Source organism: Pteronotus mesoamericanus, unplaced genomic scaffold, assembly GCF_021234165.1.
Source record: "Pteronotus mesoamericanus isolate MK-2021 breed Mesoamerican mustached bat unplaced genomic scaffold, CSHL_Meso_final contig_78, whole genome shotgun sequence".
Lineage (NCBI taxonomy): Eukaryota > Metazoa > Chordata > Mammalia > Chiroptera > Mormoopidae > Pteronotus > Pteronotus mesoamericanus.
Genome location: NW_026555258.1, coordinates 23,546,827 through 23,570,084, shown reverse-complemented (window position 1 = coordinate 23,570,084; position 23,258 = coordinate 23,546,827). Strand labels below are relative to the sequence as shown.

Here is a 23,258-nt window from a genome sequence, read left to right as displayed (position 1 = left end):
TGGAGGTTGCCAGAACCATGCCAGGTGTGGTCCAGCAGCCACCAGCATCAGCATAACCTAAGAGGTTTGAAGTGCAGTCTCTGATCTATCAATCTGCAACTCCAAGCTTGCATTTTCACGAGGTGCTTATGCACATTAGAGATGGAGAAGCACAGCTGAGCAGTTAGTGGAGCCCCTGGCGATGGGCTTTATTTTATTCCGATTATCTTCTGGTTGATAGCTTTCTCTGAACAGCTATGTTTTCATATACACACATCAGGAACCGCTCACACCCCCGATGACTGATGCATTTCTAAAACACCTCCAACTTCAGTGTGGAAGCTTAGGAACCCACTGCCCCTGGGGGGAAGAGCTACTGTGTGTGACCTCAGTGAGGTGTTAGGCAATGGAAACAACATAAGATAGGAGATATGAGTTTGGATCCCAGCTATGTCTCTCATTAGCTTATACAGCCATAGAAAGGTCACTCCTCTAAGGCCCAACTTATCATCAAGACGATGACAGAGTGTGGTGGCGAGGAATAAATCACATGATGTACGAGAAGGGGCCCTACACGGAACGGGCCCTGCAAGCGATGAGTCAGCCGCGCCAGGCAGCCGGGCGCTGTGTCTGTGACTTCCACTTGACAAGCGCTTTGTCTCACATACAAATGTACTCCAGCACCTTGTGGAGTTCTTGGCCCAATGGCTCTTATAATTAAATATTTATAGAGCACTTTGCATTTCCACACATTGCACGATAAATCATTAACAACTCCCTGCATTCCTTGAAAAGTCACTGCATGTTCTCACCACCTGGAAGACAGAGCTGTGGAGAGGAAGGCAGAGGCTGTGGGACCCGGCACACGCCATAGGGACGGCCTAGAATCGGACTCCATGACCCTGTCTCACAGAGCCTGCCGGTTCGGGTGGGCAGCATGGTCCTGGATGCTGAGAATCCCGACTGTCTTCGGCCTCCCGAGGGGAACCAGACACTCTGGGGGTGGGTCGGATGTCACAAACATTTGTCCCTCCAGGAAGGGAGCATCTAATACACACCACAAGAACACAATTAGGTGGCCAGTTTTTCCTTACTTCATCTTTTCCCAGCCTGCATGAGGTATACAATCAGGCAAGGGAGAGAGAGCCAGAGCACCTTTCCTTTGGTCGGTGGGTGGAACAGCCCGGGAGGTTTTTAAATAATAGTGAGTAAAAGCTACTCACTTGTCTTCCCACAGGCGGCCTCACCACCACCGTCCTGCCACGCCCCAACCAAAAGCGTACAGTTCTCCCCACATAAAACGAGCACATCTTTGGACAGAGGCACCATAAATGATGACGTTACTCCAAACTGTTGGCTCTTCCCAGCACCTGCCTTAGAGGCAAACGCCTGCTCACTCTTCTGCACCTCCTCACTCCTCGGCGAGGCATTCCTCCTTGCAGCGGGAGTCGGCCACCGCGGAAGGTGGGGTGCAGCAGTCTTCCGCGCAGTGAACGGCAGGCAGGCTTGCTGCCTTCTCAATCCACTGCAAGGGGGGCCCACCACAGTCTCTTCCCTATTTAATGGCCAGAGCGGAAGCAGTCTCACACTCTAGGTCACCTCACATGCCCACGCCTCTGCTCCAAACCCTCTGCCGACTTCTCACCGCACTCAGCAGAAACCCAGCCTGACCAGGCCCACCTGGCACACACCTCCTTCTCTGACCTTGCACCTCCTTCTCTGACCTCTCACCTCCAGCCACCCTCCCACTTGTCAGCTAGTTCCGGCCACACCGGCCTCCTTCCTGACCTGTAAATACATTCTCATGGTGCCCTACAGAAGCGTCTCTGTTATCGATGGTTCCTCCCACTCAGACTGTTCCTCCTCGTCTACTGACACACTCATTTCCTTCCAGGTTCAACTGTCGCCTTATCAGAGAGACTCCCCTAATCTTCCCCATTAAAACAATACTTCATCACAGTCTTCCTTCCCCTGCTTTATTTTTCTTCATTGCACATATCCCTGCTATCACATCACACACTGGCCTGTCTCCCCTCCCACATGAGACCCAGGCGAACAGGGAAGTTACTGCGTTCACTGTGGAGCCCCAACATCAAGCAATGCCAGGCACCTGGGAGGTGCTGGGTGGATAAGAGAGGCTGCCCTCTGTGCTGCCTTGCCAATCGCATCAGGCACACCTTCCCTGTCACCCAGACTCAAAGCTCAGGTCAGCTTCGACTCATCGAGATCCGCTCAACTGTCAGGTCCTATTTATCTGCATTTTCCTTATCTGATGTGTCTCCTTCCCATTCTAGATCAGTTACCATCAGAGTTCATCAGACAACAAGTACGCTAAGGCAGCAAGAACATGGGCTTTGGAGTCCAGTGGTCCTGGGTCTGAATCCCAGTTTTGCCAAGTGACTAACTAGGTGACTCTGCACAAGCTAACTTTTCTGAGCCTGCCGTGTATAAAATGGGCACAATAAGACCCATTCATATTTGTCACATGGATTATACAGGAAAACTGGGTGCAACTGCCTATGTCAAGGGAGCTCCTCAAAAACTGTGAGCTCCCTTTTCCTTCAAGGGTTGTGCTTTTAGGTCAAGACAACCAACTTTCTCTCCAAACACTGAACAGAAAAACAAGTGCATTATTTCTTTATCTTCTCCCATTTGTCCCAGAGAAATAGAAAGTTAGACAATGAGTAGCCTGTGGTCAAAGTGACTTGAGGGTTTTACATTGGGAGACCAGATGGCCCCTGCTTGCCCTGGGCCGGGGAACAAGCAGTCCGGACGGAAGCAGCTGCCAAGGAAAATGAGTATTGCGCAGTTGGAGAGTTTCCGCCACATCAGCAGCGGGAACATCACATGCTTTTACTCATTTTTTTTTAACCTCAGACAAAAGGCAGGCCAGTGAGGTAAGAGGAAATAGCTGTACCCAGACCCTGGGTTTAGAGGCTGCCCCACATGTGGCGGTCTCTGCTCTGCTCGAAGGATGGGAGAGGACCTGGAAGAGCAGGCGGTTCAGGGCCATCTGTGTCAGCTAGGGAGACAGTGAGGGACCTGTGGGGCAGTTGCTATGTCTCCTTCTGCCTCCTGGAAGAACCCCAGGTGATCCAGCTTCATCTACAGAAACGCCATCAACATTCACAACTAAAGTATTTAACAAATGGCAGGCAGGGAAAGGGCTTTTTTTCCTGAAAGGGACGCAGAAACCAAGCTTCTTCAGCCGGACCCATGAGCATACTTAAAAGTGTTTTTCTTTTAGAGAAAACCAAAAACAATACACTAAAGTGTCAACTGTTTAATCTTGGTGTTTTCTACATTTTCCAAACATTCTGCATTTTCCACAGTGAACATACAATACTTTTATTCCCAGACAACAAAATAAATTTTTGATATTTGAGAAAAATGATACAAACACCAAAAAATGAGTTAGAGAAGCAACCCAAAATAAGGCCGGGCCGAGTCTTTATTTCCCACACATCGGTCCCATCCAATGTCCTATACGTTAAGGCCTGCCTTGTTCTGGTCATTGCCCACTGGCTCAGTGCCCTGCACACTGGGCCCCAGAGCGTCCTTCCTTTCCAAACCTAATGTGAAACAAGGCTGGGCGTTAGAAGGTGCTGCATACCTAGGGCTCGGAGGCAAGGAAAGGTGAACTGCTTTTGTAAGCACCTACTGGCCCACTGATCCTATGGCAAAGGTTATTCTGATACGTTTGTCAACATGTAGACCTCAAAGGCCCATTTCATGTTCATCAAGAGACTGTATTCCCAAAGTTGAACCCTAGTGGCCAGGTGTATACAAGGGAAAGATGTGAACTAGCTAGCAAACAAATGTTTTTGGTAAGAAGATTCTCTGACCTTGCAACTGAAAAAGAAATACGGAGAAGCTGCTGGTAAGACAAACACAGCACATGGGGAGTCAGGGGGAAATGCTGTCTTTCCAAAGGAGTTATTAGCTAGGGATGGGAGCAGAAATGGAAGAAAGTTCTAGGCTAGATACAGGGCCTTTGGCCACTAGCTAATTAGCTCGGAGACATCTATGAGTCTGTTTCTTCATCTCTAAAGTAAGGAGATCAACCCCTATCATTTTTAAGATCACTGATGCCTCTAGCGTTGATTGTACATTTCATGATACTCAAATGAAAAGAACCATGTTAGTCAAATTGAGGGTCGGAAAGCGACAGTGGATGGTCTGCCTTCTGGTGCTAGGAGGCTATGACTTACCTCTTGGGCCAGAGTCCCGAGACTCTCCAGCAGAGTTTTTGTGCCTTCAGCCAGCTCCTTGTTCAGGACTGGAGATATATTGTCTAGTTCTGTCTGCAGTGAGAAAAAATACTTTGTTTTAAAGCTCAAATAGAAACCTGAAATCTCTGTTGAAAAGGAAAAAGTGAATTAAAACCATTCACAACCTTGAATTTGAAACACAAAAAAAAACCCACTCCTAACCAAAATAGGACACTAAAATTATTCTATGTGTGCAGGTAGTTTATTTCAGGTAAGAATAACCAATTCTTTGATGAATGCTTTCCGATAGTGTAGACTATATATTAAAAACTAGTTAATATGTAATAGATAAAAGTCTCTCATGTGTGGGGTATGTGCCTATCCAAATGGAACCCTGACCACAAATTCCCAACTCTGTCTAGGGTTCTGCAAGACAGGACTGTGGAAACAGCCTTGAAAACCAAGTTGGTGATAGCGCAACAAGGAAGGGGAAAAATATAAAGTTTAAAGCTACCAAAAGCTTGGGAAGAAGGAATTCTCTTTCATGCTGCCGAAGTCAGCACTGTTTCTAACTCTGGAATTGTAATACAGAACACTTACGTCTAGTTTTAGTCAAAGCTTTCTATTTATTCATTTATATATTTAATTGCTGCTATGTACCACCTAGCTACAGAGCATATGTAAGAAAATAATTAACTGGGGCCAAGGAAAAGATACATTAGCACAGGAAACCTAAGCGGGAGAAGAAAAAGCACTGATGAGCAGACTCTGAAGCCAGACCCGTGATGGCCAAGGAGCCTTGGGTTTGGTTCTGAGTTTTCAGGCTTTCCAGAAGGAAAAAGACACAGGGTCGGTTTCACAATTCTTACTTGTCAAATGGGGGAATAAAGGTCTTCAAGGATAACCCACCTTTCCTTAGTGCTTCTAGGGGCATCGCTTTATCCAATATCGGACTGCAAGGAAACTGGCAGGAAGTGGATGAACCTCACTATCATCTCTGAGAAACAGTAGCTTGGGTTGTTTTCCTTTAAAAAGTACCCCAAATGCAGAGTTTCTTCGTGATCATTACAGTATCCAAACATAATCCTAAGCGTACATTTCTGAGAGAATCTGTCTACAGGTTGTATCTAAGAATTTGTCCCGCCTGACTCATGAGCTCTTCCAGAATGGCTTACTCACCAGCATCCCTCATTCCCACACTCAGTCCCTAATGGACCGGTGGTTTCCCTTAAATGCTGCACTGAGGGAGGTCTCTATGACACAATCCAGAGGCTGTGTCAGTGGCTGTTCCTTCCATGAAGTAATTCATGAGCAAAAATGGTGGGGTTTTTGTTTTGGGGTTTGTTTGTTTTTTTAACCCTCACCTGAGGATACATTTATTGATGGCAGAGAGAGAAGCAGAAAGAGAGAGAGAGTAAAAAAAAAAAAAAAAAGAAACATTGATGTGAGGGAGACACATCAATCAGTTGCCTCCCGTACATGTGCCAACCGGGGACCAAATCCACAACCCAGGTATGTGCCCTGAAGGGGAATCGAAGCCACAAAACCTTGTGGTGTACAGAACGATGCCGCAGCCAACTGAGGTGAGCTGGCCAGGGCTGAGTTTTTTGTTTTATTTTCTCTTTTCAGGTTTACATTATAATTAAAAGTGACCACACTAGAGGTTGACCCTGCAAGAGAACTTGCAGAAAGGAAAACTTTCATAAACTGAGAGGTCTTAAGTGGAGGACATACGAGGAAAGCAGGGGTGTCCAACCTTTTGGCGTCTCTGCGCCGCACTAGAAGAAGAGTTGCCTTGGGCCACACATTGAATACACTATGATGTGTAATCACAAAAAAATCTCCTGCTGTTTTAGGTAAATTTACAATGTTGTGTTGGGCTGCATTCACAGCCATCCTGGGCCGCATGCGGCCTGTGGGCCGCAAGTCGGACACCCCGGTAGTATTTTTGTGCTCACCGTGAGACCTGCAAGATGATAACAGGTTCGGGATTGCATAACAAGACAAAAAATATGAAGTGAAATTAATGTAAATTTTTAAAACTTAAAATGTGGTAGTTAACCCATTTCATCAATAAAGTATCAATGGAAATAAGAGTCTTATGACTCTTGTCACTCTGTCCTCTCTTCACTGGTTGAGGGGACATGGGGTAGCTACAGAACCCTGGGCAAATGACTCAAATTCCTCCTGCCTCTATTTTCTCACCTATACAACAGAATTTATAATGCTGTGAACATATCATAGTGTTTTCATGAGCATTAGAAACTCTGAGCAAAGCATCTTGCACAGTCCCTGCCACACAGGCCCTCACAGCCACAGATAATTTCATCCCTGCCCTTCTCTCCTCTTCCTCAATAATTTACTACCAAAACTGATGGGCTCTTGTTTGCAAACAGCGTTTTCTGATTCTTGAAAGGACATACATTGTTGGGAAATTTTTCCAGGGACTGAGACCAAAGAGGCTGGGAACTCCAGAATCACAAGAGTTTATGAAAGAAACTTATGGACAGAGAGGTTCGATCTTACACAGCAAGAGGGTAGCTCTCCACACCAGAAAAAGAAGGAGACATGATACAATACATGCAACGAAGGGGCACATACTAACACTGGGGGCTTGTAGCCACAGGCATGGGTTTGTTAAGAGCTGCATAATCCAAAAGCAGTAAACAACTGCATGGTCCCACTTTTCTGTGCTAGAACATTCCCTTCAGGTGACCTGGGCCCACCCCTCTCCTGGGGTCAACTGGCCGTCAGGCCAGCTCGCTTCGGTCAGGCAGTGGTCATGTTAAGTACTGGGAATCACTTCACCCCCCAATCCTCCCTCTGCTTCTTGGCTAGCTCTTAAACGTTTCCTCCTGTTTCTTCTCCACAGGGCAGATATAAGAGTTGTCATCTTAAAGCACATCAGCCACACTCCAATGTGCTGTTTCTAAAATTATAAATCCTCCCCAGTTCAAGGGGAGGATTTATACTGTACACACAGTATACGGTAGTACTAAATATACTATATACACACAAGTACAAACTTGCCCCAAAGTTGTGATTATGTATATGTATGTATCTATATCTAAATATACAGTATACACACATCTTTACCTTAATGGACAGTTATGTGTACCTTATACGTACACAGTGATACTGATTTTACTTCCACAGTAGTATTAGAGTTTCCTTTCTAGCTTATACAAAAGGAAATATTAAACTGGTACCAACTACGCTTAAATACAACCAAAATCATGACAGAAGGTTGAGAATGACTGGGTTCTGCTAATACAGCGTGGTCTCTGGAGCTCCTGCACCAGACCACCTGGGGTGCTTGTTAAGCATGCAGACCTCCGACACCTACTGAATTAGAAGGTAGAAGTGCAACCAGGAACCCCTGGGGCCGCCTTCTGCACGCTGCAGTTTAAGAACCACTAAGACACAGCGCTTGGAAAAAGTTCATACCGATTTTTTTAACATGTTCTTTGCATGAAGGTGGTTATTCATGCCGTCAACATGTGGCCCATGCAATACTGGATGTTTCAGATTATGAAGTAGTGGGGTCAATCAGTTTATCTGGCCCTGAATGGGATCCAAGATGGTGCCAAACACATAGGAGGCCAGATCATCACACCGATTGTGAACACAAATTACCAAGTGCAAAAGACCAGGTTGCTACAATTCCAGACCTGACACCCGCCCCCTGCTGTCATTAGCAGTCAGCGTTCCCCTGCAGGGTACAAATCAATGAGCCAGTCATGCTGTTCTTACAACGTGTCTTTGCCGTCTGAATGAATTTAAATCTGCAAAAGTAATGATTTTTTCCCTTCGGGTTTTTCAACTTGCATGTTTTAACTTTGGGATAAGCTTATTCTTCCTCTTTTAAAAGATACATAGTTCAGCAAAACACACAGCAGGGCCTCTTACATGACTGTTTAACCTGTGAGTGTAGCTGACCACAGACATAAATTCAAGGACCTCATGACATTTACTGTGGCTATCTGACACCAACGCAATACCGCACCTTACTGCATGACTTTGTTGTCAATAGCATGACCTTTGGTATATTTGTTTAACTTATTGATTTAGGTTTTGGTCTCAGAGAAACATTGGCTAAACCCATCCATAAGTAACAGATTGAAGAGTCAATGCCATTTCTAGGATCTTGTTTACACTAATCATTTGAGATAAATGATCAGTATTCTTTAACAGTACTAGCAACCTGTAGTAAATACAAATTTCCATTTTCAAAGAAGTGCTGGCTACAGTTACACACACAAGTACAGGGTGACGTCACAAGGCTAAGAAGACACACACAAGTCAAATTCAGACCAAGCATAAATCTTAGATTATCTATTGAGCTATTATTTTGCTCAAGACTTCATTTTATTTCCTGCGCTTGGACATTATAAAAATACAAAGAATGGACTGATGCAAATCATCAAACTCAATATTACAAATTAGTGAGGAAAGGATGGGCTATTAAATTACTGATGCTGGGACAGCTAGTTATTCATATAAGACAAATGAATAAAGTTTCCATCTCACACCACTACATAAAATTAAATTTGGGGTAGATTCAATAAAGGGCTAAAAGTAAACATTAAAGTTTCAAAAATATAGGAGAAAATATACTTATAAACTGGGAATTAGAAAAGCCCTCTTAAACAAAATATATAAAGTCCAGACCAAACAGGGAGGAAAAACAGGCTCCAATCTTCAAAAGTAAAAACTAAGAAACAAAAGACACCATAAACTGTGTGTGTGTGTGTGTGTGTGTGTGTGTGTGTGTGTGTGTGTTGGGGGGTCAAGGCGGGGCGGGGAATAGGGCAAAGACTGGAAGAATGGGGTTTTTTTCAAATTTTAGTATAAAAATGGAACACTATGCAGCAGTTAAAATTAACCAGATGCCACAGGTATCAACATTGATAAATCTCAAAAATCTAATGTTGAGTGAAAAAGATAAGCTGCAGATGAATATGCACATTTATACAATGTAAACACATGCAAAACAACATAGTATACTGTTATTAACAGAATAGGAATACATATACGGTTGCACAGAAGCATGCAAGTCCAGGATAGTGGTTATCACTGATGGAAGAGAGAGGGTTACCACCAGTGGCATCACCTGCACCTGTGATGTTTCCTTTCTTGCAAGCACGACCAAATGATGGACGGTGGCACCTGGGTGTTCTTTATGGTATTCTCCGTACCTTTGTGTATATTTGAACTACTTCATAATTTTTCTTTTTAATTCAATGAAAGATAAGCAAGGGGGGCAGGAAGAATGGAGGGAGACTGGGCAGGAATGAAGGGCAAAAAAAGTAAGCTGGCTTGAGTACATACCGGATCTGAAAGATGTAACTTCCTTGAATAACATTAACCCCAGGAAACATGCTTTGAAAGTAGGCCACAACATGTCTGAGAACCATGTGCCTGCAGTACTATTAGCTGTGGTCTCCTGCTCATACTTGACAAAGGCCAGCAAACCTTGCCAAATCCTTTTTCCAAAGAGCTCCAGTAAACAATTCAGTTTGGAATTCCTACTATTATTTTTCCTAACCAAAAACATTCCCTTGGCTATGAACTCATATAGGTCCCTATTGACCACTGGAGGCAAGTGATTTTCTTGTATGAAGTAAGGAAAGGAGGGGAAAGAGGAAAAATAAAACCTTTAGTGAAGGACTGTGCATTCCTTGTTGAGCCTGACAGGAATTCATGCATTATTCAATATTTTTTTAATCACAACTAAATACTGCAATATCGTTAGAGGAAGAATACACAAATGCTTATTGTATTACTCAAAAGCTCCCACCCACTTCGGCAAAATGCGTGCATCACAACAGAGTAACATTTCCTAAAAGCATGACATTCTGGGCTGCTGTACCCAGAATGACAAAGGCCATTGTGCCCCATCCTTTCTGGGTTTAACAGATAACTTCATTATCTTTTTCTGTCCTCACTAGCTTAATAGTTAAATTGTAAAAGACTGAAAATTTAAAAGGCAATTTGACTTTAATTTCTGAGCTGGTGTTTTAATTCAACTCAGCGTTCAGCCCCGTTCCTGGCACATAATAACCAGATGCCCAGTAAATGTTTGAAGAAGAAAAATCAAAAGAAAGAGAAGCACATCAGGAGGGCTGGATGGACTGGTGTGAGTCCTGCTCTAAAAGGTTATTTAAGTTCACAAATTTACCCTGTTCTGTATTCACCTCACCAAGTCATTCACCCTCTAGAGTCTTTTGGTGGCTCCCCTTGCTCTAACGATGAGGCCCAACAGCCTGACAGGTTCATAATCAGCTAACCTTTGCCCACGGCCACAGCATCATGTCTTAACATCCGTCCTCCCATCAAACTCCCCATAGCGACGTCGACTCCAGTCTGAACTACTCCATCATGGGCAGTTCCTCTAAGTGCCATCTTCTCCTCTCTCCTCTCCAGATGCGTGCAGATGTCTGGAACATTCTTCTCCTGTTCTCTCCTGTGGCTTGCCTCTATTCTTTGGTCCCCATTTAGAGGATGCTTCTTTCCTGACTCTCCAAGACTGGGTTAAGAGGCCCCATCAGGACCTGCACAGCCCCTAGCTGAGGCACTATCACTCTACATAGCACCTGCTCCTTGCTTGGCCTGTCCCATCTACTCCACCACCAGCAAGGAAGCTCAGAGAAAAGTTGTACCTTGTTCACCACCATCTCCCTGGACCAGTACATGGCACATGTTCAATAAATATTTAGTGAATATTTAGTAAGAGTTCAATAAATATTTAGTGAATGAATGTGGTTGTTTGTACATGATCACTATACAAAATGAAGACTGGGAAGCATTACTACTAATGCATTATAAGTCACAGCCAATTAGAAATAGAAGGAAGAACTGTGAAATAAAAATGTAATTGAAAACTCTTCAATTTACGAAAGTCTTATCTACACAGAAATTTTTCTGAGACCCTACTATGAAATTAAGTGAAATTGTGGATATATTTTCAATATAATACACAATTTTGTTTTCCTCCTGCCAGTGCATGTTACCATGTGCTTATTGGGACATTTCAAACTTCCCTTAAGTACTCTCATTAAGTTAAACTAAAATCCTTACTTCACTTTGCCCATATTCAGAAACTCCAGCTCAGGACTAGGATTTATGTTGTGGTTCAGGGTGAAAATAAACCTCGTACCAGCATCAATGACCATCACCTCCCAGAAGCAATCACTGTCTCTTTCCAATGATTTACACGACAATAAAGTTTTCCTTTGAGGAACATTTTAACATTTTTACATCAAAATAGGAAATTATAAAACTCACGTCTGAGGAAGGTACTAATTGTTTAAAAAAAATTCAACAATTTGAATATTAACTTTTAAACTTGATATGTTTAATGCACTAAAAAAAACTTCTTTTTTCTGTTTTTAAACACATTTAAATATACTTACTACCACATAGCTCAGGACAAAAAAAAATCAAATTTCTAAGAAATGGTGGTACTTTTCAAGGAAGAAACAATATAATTGAGGCAAAAATGTACAGATGGGGTTGAGTCGTCATGTTAACACACTGCTAAAATCACCAAATATTTATCACCAGTTCTATGCTCCCTTTTTCCCACAGGAATTAGGTGTACACAGAGTGTGAAGAGTTAGTCCATGAGACACGTCTCTCTACCAATTTAACAAATGATGAGGATTGCAATTGCTTGCTGAGCAAAAGCATATGTTGTAAACAGGTGGGCAATGAAGTTAAACAAAGCCAAACAAAATTGGATACTTCATACAAATGTCTGAATTTCGGGAAGAAGAAAAAAAGCAAGTGTTTTCTGCTGCAAAAGAACCCACACAAATGCTTTAAGGACTACATGTGACAAGTTGAAGTATCTACCCCCAGAAAGCCATGAGCCAAGCTCCATCTGTATTCGGAGTCCTGGTCTAAGAGTCAAAAAGGCAGCAAACAAAGACCCTTCAAGACAAGGATGACTCTCTGTTGACCCTTCTCCATCCGCTCTCTTGGTCTATACACAGCCCAGCTGTGAGATCACTGGCCTTCCGGGGAACTCAAGGCACCACTCACTGCACCTCCTTTGTCCCGTAAACTGAGTTAAGCTTTTGCGAGAATGTGCTGCTTGAATCAGAAGACATGTGAACAGAACTCTCTGTTCCACAGAAACAGAACTTTTCCTCTTAGTGAAGGTACCATCAGAGGTCAAGACTCTATCTAGCCCCATGGATGTGCAATCCAAGCTGTATGCCTATCCTTCATAACTCAAGACTTAGACTATTTCCTCACCTCAAGGATCAGACGCCACCTTCACATCACTGAGACGAGTGAACCAGGACTAGAGGCCAAGCCTAGCTAACCACACTCTTTTCACTGTGGCTCAGTGTCCTGTGTTGGCAAAGGCTGTTGTCAGGGAGCTGTTGTCAGGGAGCCGTTGGGAGGTCATTGGTGAAAATGGGATGGGAGGGTAGCCCTCGCTCTACAGACCCCAGTACCTGTGAGAAATTCCTCAAGTTACCAATCTCAGCCTTAAAATTGGCATTATCCTGGATTATCTGGATGGATCCAATCTAATCACATGAGCCCTGAAACACTGTGAACTTTCCCTGGCTAGAGGCAGAGAGATGTGGCAGAAAGGGAAGTCAGAGAGATTTAGCACCCCTGGAAGGACTTCTCTCTCTATAAAGAAATTATGTGTCACAAAGTCCCAGAGGACTCCAATTTCTTTTTACTATAATGAGGAACATCTCTTTCCAAGCATATCTTTCTTCCACGGCTCTTTCCCTGGTTTTAAAAGAACCTGCTGACAAATCAGAGTGCTATCCGGTCAGTAAAAAACCAGAGCACTGGATTTTAAATAATGTTGTTGGAGGGGCCTTTCACCAGAGGTCTTGCAAAACTCCCCAAAAAGCACCTGTTCTGGAACTATCTACAACAACAACACTCCAGTGACACAAATGCTCAGGTTCATCCCTGTTCTTTGAATAAGAATGAACACGTACTCTCATGGACTACTTCTCTGAATTACTGATTCCTAGACTAATCAGACTTTGTTGGAATTTCTTTTTGTAAATGCAGTTTTGTAATTGATTAGGTTAATTATTGAGTGTGCTTCCATCCAAGTCTAAGGTTTTCCCACTTTGACAGCTCATAATGTCTCCTTTCTGAAGGGCTTTTTAAAATGAATAGGTATCTATCATTCCGTCAGTGAGACTTTTTTTTATTTAATCTGGAGAATACTTTCTTTGAATGAACTCTTATAATTTCAGATTATAATAAAAAAAAAAAACCAAAACGGTCTTCTCTGATGGAAACTGGCACAAGGGACCTTGGGCTTAGACTCAGAGCCACACCCAACTCATTCTTCCTCCTTCAACTCTTTGGGAGATAGACCAAAAGTTTGAAAGAACAGTTATAATACCACTGAGCTAAATTACATCTCAAACTCCCAGCCAGCTCCATGTTTCTACAAAAACAAAGTCACGTTGTCCAAGGAAAAGTTTCACATTCCAAAAGAATTAGTGCTTGAAGCTTCTCCACAGAGCACTCCTACTCACCAGGATGGGCTTCAGGATGTCCACATTGGAACGCAGTACTTGCTCAACTGCCTCCAGTTTCTCCGGTGGCAGGCTGCAAAGCGTGGAAACTTCGTGGCCATTGAGCTGGATCACCTCTTTTAACTTTGATCCATTGCACAGATCAGTCAAATGTAACTGGTAGCCTTGCAGAAATACCTGGAAGCATTTCATGCAAAGAGAGACAAGCATAATTGGATTACAAAGAGGGGAAACTGGATCATTGAAGCCTTTTGGGGGACTTCACATCAACACAACTTGGAAGAGTGGACACCACTTCAACAAGTCCAGTGCATCTGGTCTCTTTAATGAACTTCAGAGTGTATCAAGGCACAATCAAAGAGGACATTTAAAACCTGAATGTTGTGTTTGACTCATCATCTTCCACTCTCTTGTCCTTGGCGAAGGAAAATCCTGAGTCCAACTCTTTTCTCAAAAGTGGGACACATGATTCAGTGCCTAGGAATCTGGAGTGTGAACTCCCAAAACCACTTATACTACAGAAAAACATTCTCATTATTTTGGAACTTATAATATGTTAAACTGGGGTTGGGCAGAATTATAGGAAAAAAAGCATTTATTCTATTTATTTGTAGGTACAGCTATTTAACGGATGTAAAGAACTATTCAAGCAATTTCAGAATTTGGAGCTACTCACTGAACTTGCCCCAGAGTACCAGAAAGCCAAGCTCCTCGTTTCACTGATAAGCCAATGCTAAGTCATTCTTATCTCCTCATTATAGCACCCCCCCTACCCCCCAGAGCTTTTGCTTGACCTTATTTTGTTTACTTATTTAACTTTTCTGGGCTTAAATAAACAGAGTTCATGCATGATCCTTACTGTTGATTAGACAGCAAGTTCAGTATGATGAGGGGCCTTGCTTTTCCTACTCACTTTGTGTCCACGGTGCTGGAACATTACAAACAGTAAATACTTGTGGAATAATGAATGGTTGATGCAGACTCTATTACCCTGTTCCTCTCCCCTGTTGGTTTAATTTAGTGCAACTCGACCTGCTTGTAATACAACCTATTGTGAGTGATGAGACAAAAGCTTCACAAAGCACATGCAGCCTTCTGACACCGCAGAGCATCTGGCCTGCCACACTTTCCATTAAATTCTCACCTACTGCCAGGCACTCAAGCGCAACTTCAGTTTCACTCAGACTGTCAGCTTACCTTTAGTATCTGTGTTGAAGAGCACTGACAACACAGAGAACCTACTCACCACTCAAGGACCATCCCCACCCCTAGAATACCCCTTACTTCAAGCTAATCAGATGTGACAGATATGAAATTGGCAGGGGGCAATGGAAATCATGCTAAACGCAACTATATTCATACGCCTGCTGCCTTCGGCCCATCTTCCGACCACATAGTTGCTAAACACAAGGCATAGTTTTCCTAGTTTCAGTGAGTAGGTTCTTCTAATTTTACAAGTTCTAGAGCATGCACAGCAAAGATGTTATTTTTAGGCATAAACATTTCCTCTACGTCTGCTTACTGAAAAGACAAGCTGGTATGTAGATATGAGACAGGTTAAGGAAGCCAGAGAATAAACTTGAGAAGCTTCTCTGAAAATCAATAACCACACAAGTTGGGTCTACCACCCACTACACAGGAGCAGTACGATTTCCAATGATGCCAGAGGAAGTCTGCTATGAATGTGAGGCTAAAAGTCTTTATAAACACCAATGTTACTCTCTAGTTGTATAAATAAGAAAAAACAAACATTTTCTCCATATAGTTCTTTCTTTAAAGGAAACAAAGTTTTTTAATATGCTGATAGAGTTGCTCCAGCTCAATAATCCTGAATCCTGGTTATTGTCTCAAAACTGTGAAATTTTACAGAAAATGTTTAATTCATCTTAACTTAAATTCGTGCCCTTTTAGGAGGAAGTTATGAACAAATGCCCGTTGACAGGCAGGAAATCAGTTTTATTTCAACCAGCTGGCCCAGGACGGCAGGTTGCATTCACTCTCTGAATGGTCTGGCAATGCCAGCCTGGGCAGGGAAGTAAAAATAGGTGAATTTGAGCCAACACACTCCGACAGCACCATTACAAAGATAGGGGTTTATACATTTCTTTCCAGGCGCTCACCAACAATGCAACTACCATCAGCACCACCGAGGAAGCTGAAGGTCGCAGCTTACCTTGGGAAGGCTGATGTTAGCTCCCAGCATTTTGTCCACAGTAGGCCTTGGCAGAGAGAGGTTGTGAATCAGGAAGCCAGAGAAGGTCTCATTGTCCACCAGGAAATCCTGAAGTGTCAAATCTGCCAAGAAATAACATTTTATTTTCATTTAATAAGCAACTCCAAAAAAAAGGTCAGCTCAATGGTGCAAGTGGCAAAAAATATCATAATATTGATTGCCTTGTTTTAAACCGATTGACAACCACAGGCTTCTGGCTTAAGCACACAGAGAAATGAGGTTTGGGAGGTACGGGAGCTTTGCCATACTGGGAACGACATGAAAAGGTTGCTTTCTGAAGACGTGGAGAGCCACACTCAGCACGTGCTCCTAGATTTGAACAGTCCTGTACACACTCACACTTCCTTTGCTTTTCAAGGAAAAAGCCAAACCTTTGAAATAATCTCGCCCACTGCCCTGAGATTTGTGACACTAACCCCACTGCTCCTGCCTCCCTACTGCCATCTCAGGCGGCTGAAGTCGGGGATACATGAAGTCTTATTCCCAAAAGCCCCGGGGCCGACTTCCTCTTCGAGAACCAGGGCTCTCAAGCTTGAGAGGCATCAGAATCACCTGCAGGATGCGTTTAAAAGATTGCTGCCCCCCACCCGGAGTCAGATGAAGCTGGAGAATTTGCATTTCTAACAAGCTTCCAGGCGATGCTGATGCTGCAGGTCCAGAGGCCCTACCTTGAGAAGCATATCAAATTGCTTCCACAAACATGGTCTGGTTTTTTTCCAAACCTGGAACATGTGATACGAAGCTCCAAAATCCAGGTCTGCTGTGCTTTAAGAAAACATGTAGTATATGTTTAAAAATCACCCCTACTAACAACTGGAGTGCTGCAGGGCTCTATCCAGACCCCTTTAAAATATAAGCCCTCCATGTATATTTAGGAAAGGCTCCAATCCGATGTAGTGAGGCAGAAAATGCACTGGCCAGAAACCCAGAACTTTAGTCTCCAGTTGGAGGCTTGGAGGCTGTGCGTATGGTGTCCCTGGGTATTTCCTATCACCTTCCTGACCCTCAGCTTCTTCATCTCCAAACTGAGAGGTTTCTGACCAGATGCCAGGTAGAGGCCCCCAACTCTAAAATACCAACCTTTCCTTTTCCTGTCTTGTCTCATTTGACTATCTACTTCTTCTCCTGCTCCACTCTCTTACCAATCCAACTCCTTCCAATAAAGAGAAAACCAGCAGATCGTGAGCACGTGGCTGAGCAGTCACCACCTGCAGCCCGCAGCCCACGGGCCCAGGCCCTCCCCAGCCTCCGGGGGCAAACCCTGCCAACCCAAATCATCTAAATGAAGAGAAACCAGGGTAAGATCTGAAAACAGGGCTACAACAGGAGGCTCACAGAGGACAGCCGTTGACCTGGAGCTAAGGGGCCATGTGCAGAGACATAGCAGAGGACCCCAGAGTCTATGCAGACTCTGACCTGAGCATGTTCTGCTTACCTGAATCTGCCTGACCTGAGCATGTTCTGCTTACGCAGGCTTGAGGAACAGCCGCGGAATGGAGTTAAGCACCGTTCACATCTCTAGAGAAGCAATTCTCTGGCTACATCTAGTTATTCCTCATGACACCGTCAAGCTGCTACTGTTCCTTGCCCAGTTGCTGCTCCTCCTCGGAACAAGGACTCCTGCCGACGGCCGCTGCACGGTGCTCACCCTCATGTGTGACACTGTACTGTCACCCTAGGGCTCACTGCTGCCTCAGCGCACCCGAGATTCACTTAGGAAGCATCCGAAAATGCAGTTGCTTGGGCCCAATCCCCAGAAATCCTGCAACAGCAAAACTAGAAGTGGGGCCTAAGAATCTATAGTTTAAAAAGCACCCCTTATACCTCTGATGCAGGGGTTCTGGCGACCATACTTCTAGGAATGTTGTTTTATTTGTATACTAAATCCACTGGACTATGCCTTTGGGATATGGAATATGTGTTTTATTTCTGTATCACAGTTTCCAGATCAGGGCCTGCCAAAGAATTGCTGTTGAGTGAATAATAAATATTAGGAGATAGAATTAGGACTAGGAAGATTCCAGAAGACCTGGGTAGCTTCACAGGAGACTTCCTTTCAGCTGACAGGTCCAGCTGAAAGGGCCCAGGGCGGGGTCAGGATAACTGCCCCCCAAATCCCACCCAGCAGTAAGAAGGGTCCCCAGCTGCTGGTATTATACTCCCAGGGACACAAAGTGACATCCAGGGTGTCCTAGTATCTCTGTGGTAGAGGAAACAGGAAGGAATACAGGAAAGCTGGTGGCTTCAGCTGAGGCCGTGCACATGAAAAGCCAGACACTAAGCTTTTGTGGAACAAAGGAAAAAGTACCACATGGGGGGAGAGGGGAGATCTCTGTGAGCCCTGGACAGAACAAAGTATGCACATGAGCTGACTCTCACTGCCCAGGTGGCTACCAATCCCTCCTGAGGGTGAAAACCAGAGCAGCGTGCGGACGCTGTGCCAGGGAACTTTAGAACAGCCACCTCCCTCCCGGGCAGGGCTGCTAAAGTGTGGGAGGGCCAGCCTGGCTGCACTTGCAATGGGTCTAGGTCATGAGCAACACTGTCCAGACCAGCAAGTATGCTCAGCGTGTTTATAAGACTCTTCCACTGTGTCAACAGGCTCTGAGGATGAGAACAGCTGGATGTGATCAAACTCCAACCACTTATCAGTGAATTCCCTTGGATGGGACAGAAGAACCAAGAAGCTGATTAAACAGTCAAGGACCCTTGGCAATGCACGTGCAGAGGTGGTGAGGTCACGGGGTGGGGAAGCAGCAAGGAGGCCAAGGACTCCTGGCTACAAAGAACTTGTATTCTGGTCACATGGACACCACACATGTGGACAGTTAGACTCACACACCACCAACAGCAGCTGCAGCCAGTTTGGACGCAGAAAGGCAATGCGGCACAATGCACAAGTTCTCTACTTTGGCTCCAATTAGACTCACATACGGAGCTTTACACAAATCCCAATGCCAAGGCCACACCCCCCAACCACTAACCAGAACTGGGGCTAAGACCCAGGGATCAGAATTTTATAAAATTTCCCAGACGATTCCAGACAATACAATGGTAGAAAGATCAGGGGTATGGGACCATGGAAACCTAAATTTGATGTTGGACTCCACTGTTTATTAATGGTATGGCTTTGAGGAATTCATTTTCCTTTCCTGAGCCCAAGTTTTCTTACCTAAGAGGTAAGGCCAACAGTATCCACCTTTCTAAGATATGAGAATTAGAGATATTTCATATGTAAGGCATAAACAGTGAACAACCAGCTCCTGGTAGGTGCTCAAAAATGGTAATTTGTCATTTTGAAAAGGGTTTTTTACTCAACTGTACCAATGTTCACTATGAAGTATAGAGAAAAGGTAAGAATGCAGACCCTGACCTCAGGGAACACCCAAGGCTAATAGGGGAGTTGAAGAGGCAAATCAGTAAAACAGAAGGAGGGATGAGAAAGCCCAAGACAGTTCCTAGAAGCATTGACCAAGATGAGGTTTACATGCAAGAGTTTCCTGGTGGGGAATCGTGCTGAAGCCTCATTTCGGGAGAGGACAGACAGCCACGCTTGACCAGGGACTGTAGCTAGTGAGAAGAGGGCAAGGCATCTCAGGAGGCAGGGGCCTCGACACCCTATTGTCATAGTGCTGTGCACGCTGTAGGTTCTCAAAAGAGGGCTGTCAAGTGAATAAATAATCAACAGGCAGATAAAACACAGAGACGAGATTCCTCAAAACCTAAGAAATGAGGATGAAAAGGAAAAGGAAAGTGTGAGGCCCGAGGCAAGTGGCTTTGTATCTCTAGTCTCTGTTTTCTCCATTACGTGGCTGGCAAGAAAAGAAGTAGAAAAGCCAAGAATTTTGAGAAAGCCAGAAGTCTGAAACAGTCCTTCTCCTCTTAGGCTGCCTAACTCCTGCCCCTCCTTTATGGGCCATGAGTCACCTCCTCCAGGAAGCCTGCCCTGACTTCCCACCCACAAACAGGGTTAAGATAGCCTTCTGCTGTGCCCTCACAGCATCCTATGTTTCCTTTGAGCCCCACACAGATCAAGGCGCAGTGTTCTGAACACACAGCTTTCTCCCCAAAAGAACAGAGGTGCCTTGAGGGCCAGAACTTTGCAACTCTGGAGTGCAGCAGTGCGTGGCACAGAGAAGGCGCTCAGTAAATAGTGGGCATATGAAGGAAGGAACACAAATAAGTGAATTAACCAATGAACTGAGATGATCTGGCAAATGGCCCACTGTGGAGAAGCAAATTCACCCCACAGTGGTTAGGGAAGAGTGGAACAGGGCATGAATGTGAAACCAACCAGATCAAGGTAGCACTGAAGTTTCTGAGCCCACTCAGCTGCATCAGCCCAGGTCAAGAAGAGAGTCAGGCAGGGGGAAGCTGGAAGCAGGGAGCGTGAATAGAACAAATGGGGATGACAATGGCATCTACATCACTGTGCTGAGCAAGGCAGTTAAATGAGAAAATGTACCCTGAAGCCCCAGTATAATGCCAGGCACCAAGAAAGGGACTCAATAAAGATGGCTACTATCATCATCACTTTCAGGAAAGACTGGTTTCATTAGCTTCTTTGCTAATTTGTCCCTAAAGCATATGCTTTTAAAATAGTTTAAAACACGGAAGCGACTTTGCCAACTAAATGGAGAAGTTGAATTTATGATCAAAGAGGGTGTGTGTGCGCGCGCACGCCTGTGTGTCTGTGTGTCTGTGTGTCTGCGTTATGTATGTGCCTGGCTGAAATCCTGAGTGCAACAGAATTACTGAATTCTTTCTGCTGATGCTGTCTATGAGATAAAGAAAAGGTTGAAGATGACTGATTTGTTCATTTAGAACTTCACAGAACAATAAATAAATCCAGAATTTTCCAGAGAATCCATGGGAAAGATCACACCTACAAGGTCACTACAAGGATTAGCATCAATGGATGATGACCAGTGAGAAAGACCAGTTATTAGAGGCTAAGACAGGAACACTTAGTGGAAAAGATAGGCTCTTAGCCATTTAACTCTGCCCAAGTGAGTAGACATGACCTTCGTTTTCTTATCCGTAAAATGTAGGATGAGAAGATAATCTCAGGGGTCTTCTTGTCCATGAATCAAAAGGTAGACTTGAGATTAAAAGGAATCAGCACTGGATATAACGTCAGAAGATCTGAATTCAAGTCCTAGCTCTGCTGTACCTTAATTATGTGACCATGAACCTCACTTTTCCTCTCTTCTTAATCTCTCTGGCCCTCAGTGTTCTTAAACATAAAGCAGGGCTATTAACACCCAGAGGTTGTCGTAAAAACCAAGATCAAGGATGTGAAAGGAGTCTTACATAGGGAAAGAGCTGATGAGCCCCAAGAGCTTCCACAGGTAGCTGAGAAGGTATGAATGCTGTCACAGAACATGGCCAGCAGGGACCGGTCACTACGTTGTGAGTCCCTGCTGCCTGCAGTGAAGACTGAAAGTCACTATCCAGCAAAAGGCCGAGAGCGTTTTCCTGCTGCTTCCAATCTCTCCAACATGATCCAAAATACTTGATGGCTGAACTCAGCCTCCGTTTTGCCTGGAGGAGCAAAGGGTGGCCAGTCCAATTCCCGAGAGCTTTCTTTGGGTGCGGTGAGGTGGGGCAAAGGAGAGGAGAGAAAAAAAACCCAGGACCTTGGAGTCTAAAGAACAAAACAAGCGGAGTGTGTATTTTGTGGGCTGAGGAAAAACAGGACAGAATCCTGTTTCTTGCCAATTCTCTGGGTCAGACCTCTCTGACCAAGCTAAGGACACACTTCCAGGGCAGGTAGCAGGGTGTGGCGGGGCGAGGCCCTGCACTGTGGGGGCGGGGTGGGGGGGGATGCTTTCACAGCCACTTAGTGTCCCTCTGATTCTTTCCAGCCTGCCCGAGCCCAGCACAGAACGAGGGAAGGAGGCAAGAGGGGGGAGGAGGGAGGAGGGAGGGCCGCGGCAGGAAGGCGGAGGAGGGAAGCCCTCAGCCAGAGAGCTGGGGTTACTCTCGGTCAGCGCCCTCCAGTCCCCAGCTCGGATTTCAAGATCGCTGTAGTCTCTTTTGTTCAACATGAAAAGGAACCACAGCAATCAGCTGCTTAAGAAGTGGGTGGAGAAGGCAAATGAAAAAAGGAGAAGTAGAGAAGAGATCACGTCAGCACCCAAGGCCCAGATACTCTTCTTAAAAGGACCCCAGGAGGGTCTCCCAGCCCTCGCCCAGCCCTCGCCCTATCAAATGGCCTAGAGGGACCTGGGCCAAATTCTAACTCAGCCTAAACTTGCCTAGCTTTATAAACAAGACCTTGAAAGATTTCTCTGCCATAAAAGGGCTGGTAACAAATACACTCAGGTGTCTTCTTGGTTTTTTTCTTTTCCTGTTGTCGTTTTGCATTGCACCCCCTGCTTGCGCACGTGCGCGCACACACCCACTGGGGCTGTGTTTTCCTCTTCAAGGATAGGTACTGCCTGTTTCACTGAGCCGGCTGGACCATCCTATGGAAAGCCCAGGGTTCCTGTGGAGGGTTCCGGGCTTTGGAGAAGCAGGTAAAGCAGTGTGACCTGGCTGTCCCCTGGGGGGACTCCTTGGCAGGTGAAAGAAGGCCAGGATCCTGGGGTACACAGAGACTCAGGACCTCCCTGCTGGGCACCAGAGCCTGGGGTTCCCAACCTGGACAGGTTTCCTTCTCTATGGGGAAGGCCTGCTTGAGGGACACAAAGACATAACGAAAAGATCTCAGGTTCTAGAGTCTGGCTGACCTGGTTCAAGTATCAATTCCAGAATTTTCCAGGAGAGGTCCCTTAGGCTCTCTGAGCCCGCATTCCTCTGCCAAAGGTCTATCTCACTAGGGGTGTGGATTAGGTAAGCACTAATGACACTAAATACGTTAAGTACTCTGAATACTGACTCTTTTTGTATGAGAAAATACAGCTGAAAGTTAAACAAGTTCAAAATAAATATTGATAAAGTCACGATAACAATTATGTGAAGGGTTCCCAAGAGAAACCAGAAAATTTACGGTTATGCTCCCTGAACTCTCTAAGGCAAGTCCTAGGGAAGCCAGAGTCTTCTCTTGAAACCAATGCGAATTCCATAACTTTAGGAGCCACATAGTCCTTAAAGTATTTTACATGTAGTGTGAACTTGCGTTTGTTGAACAAACTTTTAAATGGCTACTGAACCCCAAGTACTAGTGCTGTCTTTCAAATCAGCAATATTTCTCAGTGCTCCTTAAAGGCAGGAGACTGTAACAAGAGAGATGCTACCTAAAGATATGATCCCTCCCCCTGCCTCCCAAGAGGAGATGGAGAGAGAGTCGATGAACAGAGC

General features: G+C 44.8%; 1 protein-coding gene across 4 annotated transcripts in view; it reads right to left on the bottom strand.

The window, feature by feature from the left end:
* The window catches only part of ABCA1 (ATP binding cassette subfamily A member 1), a 125,092-nt gene that overhangs the window by 54,922 nt on the left and 46,912 nt on the right, over positions 1 to 23,258 (bottom strand). For all 4 annotated transcript variants that reach the window (XM_054584590.1, XM_054584591.1, XM_054584589.1 and 1 more), the window contains exons 6-8: positions 15,894 to 16,015; positions 13,721 to 13,897; positions 4,191 to 4,283 (exon numbers count right to left, since the gene is read on the bottom strand). In XM_054584590.1, coding sequence (XP_054440565.1) covers positions 4,191 to 4,283; positions 13,721 to 13,897; positions 15,894 to 16,015 — 392 coding nt within the window. The remainder of the gene's footprint in view (positions 1 to 4,190; positions 4,284 to 13,720; positions 13,898 to 15,893; positions 16,016 to 23,258) is intronic.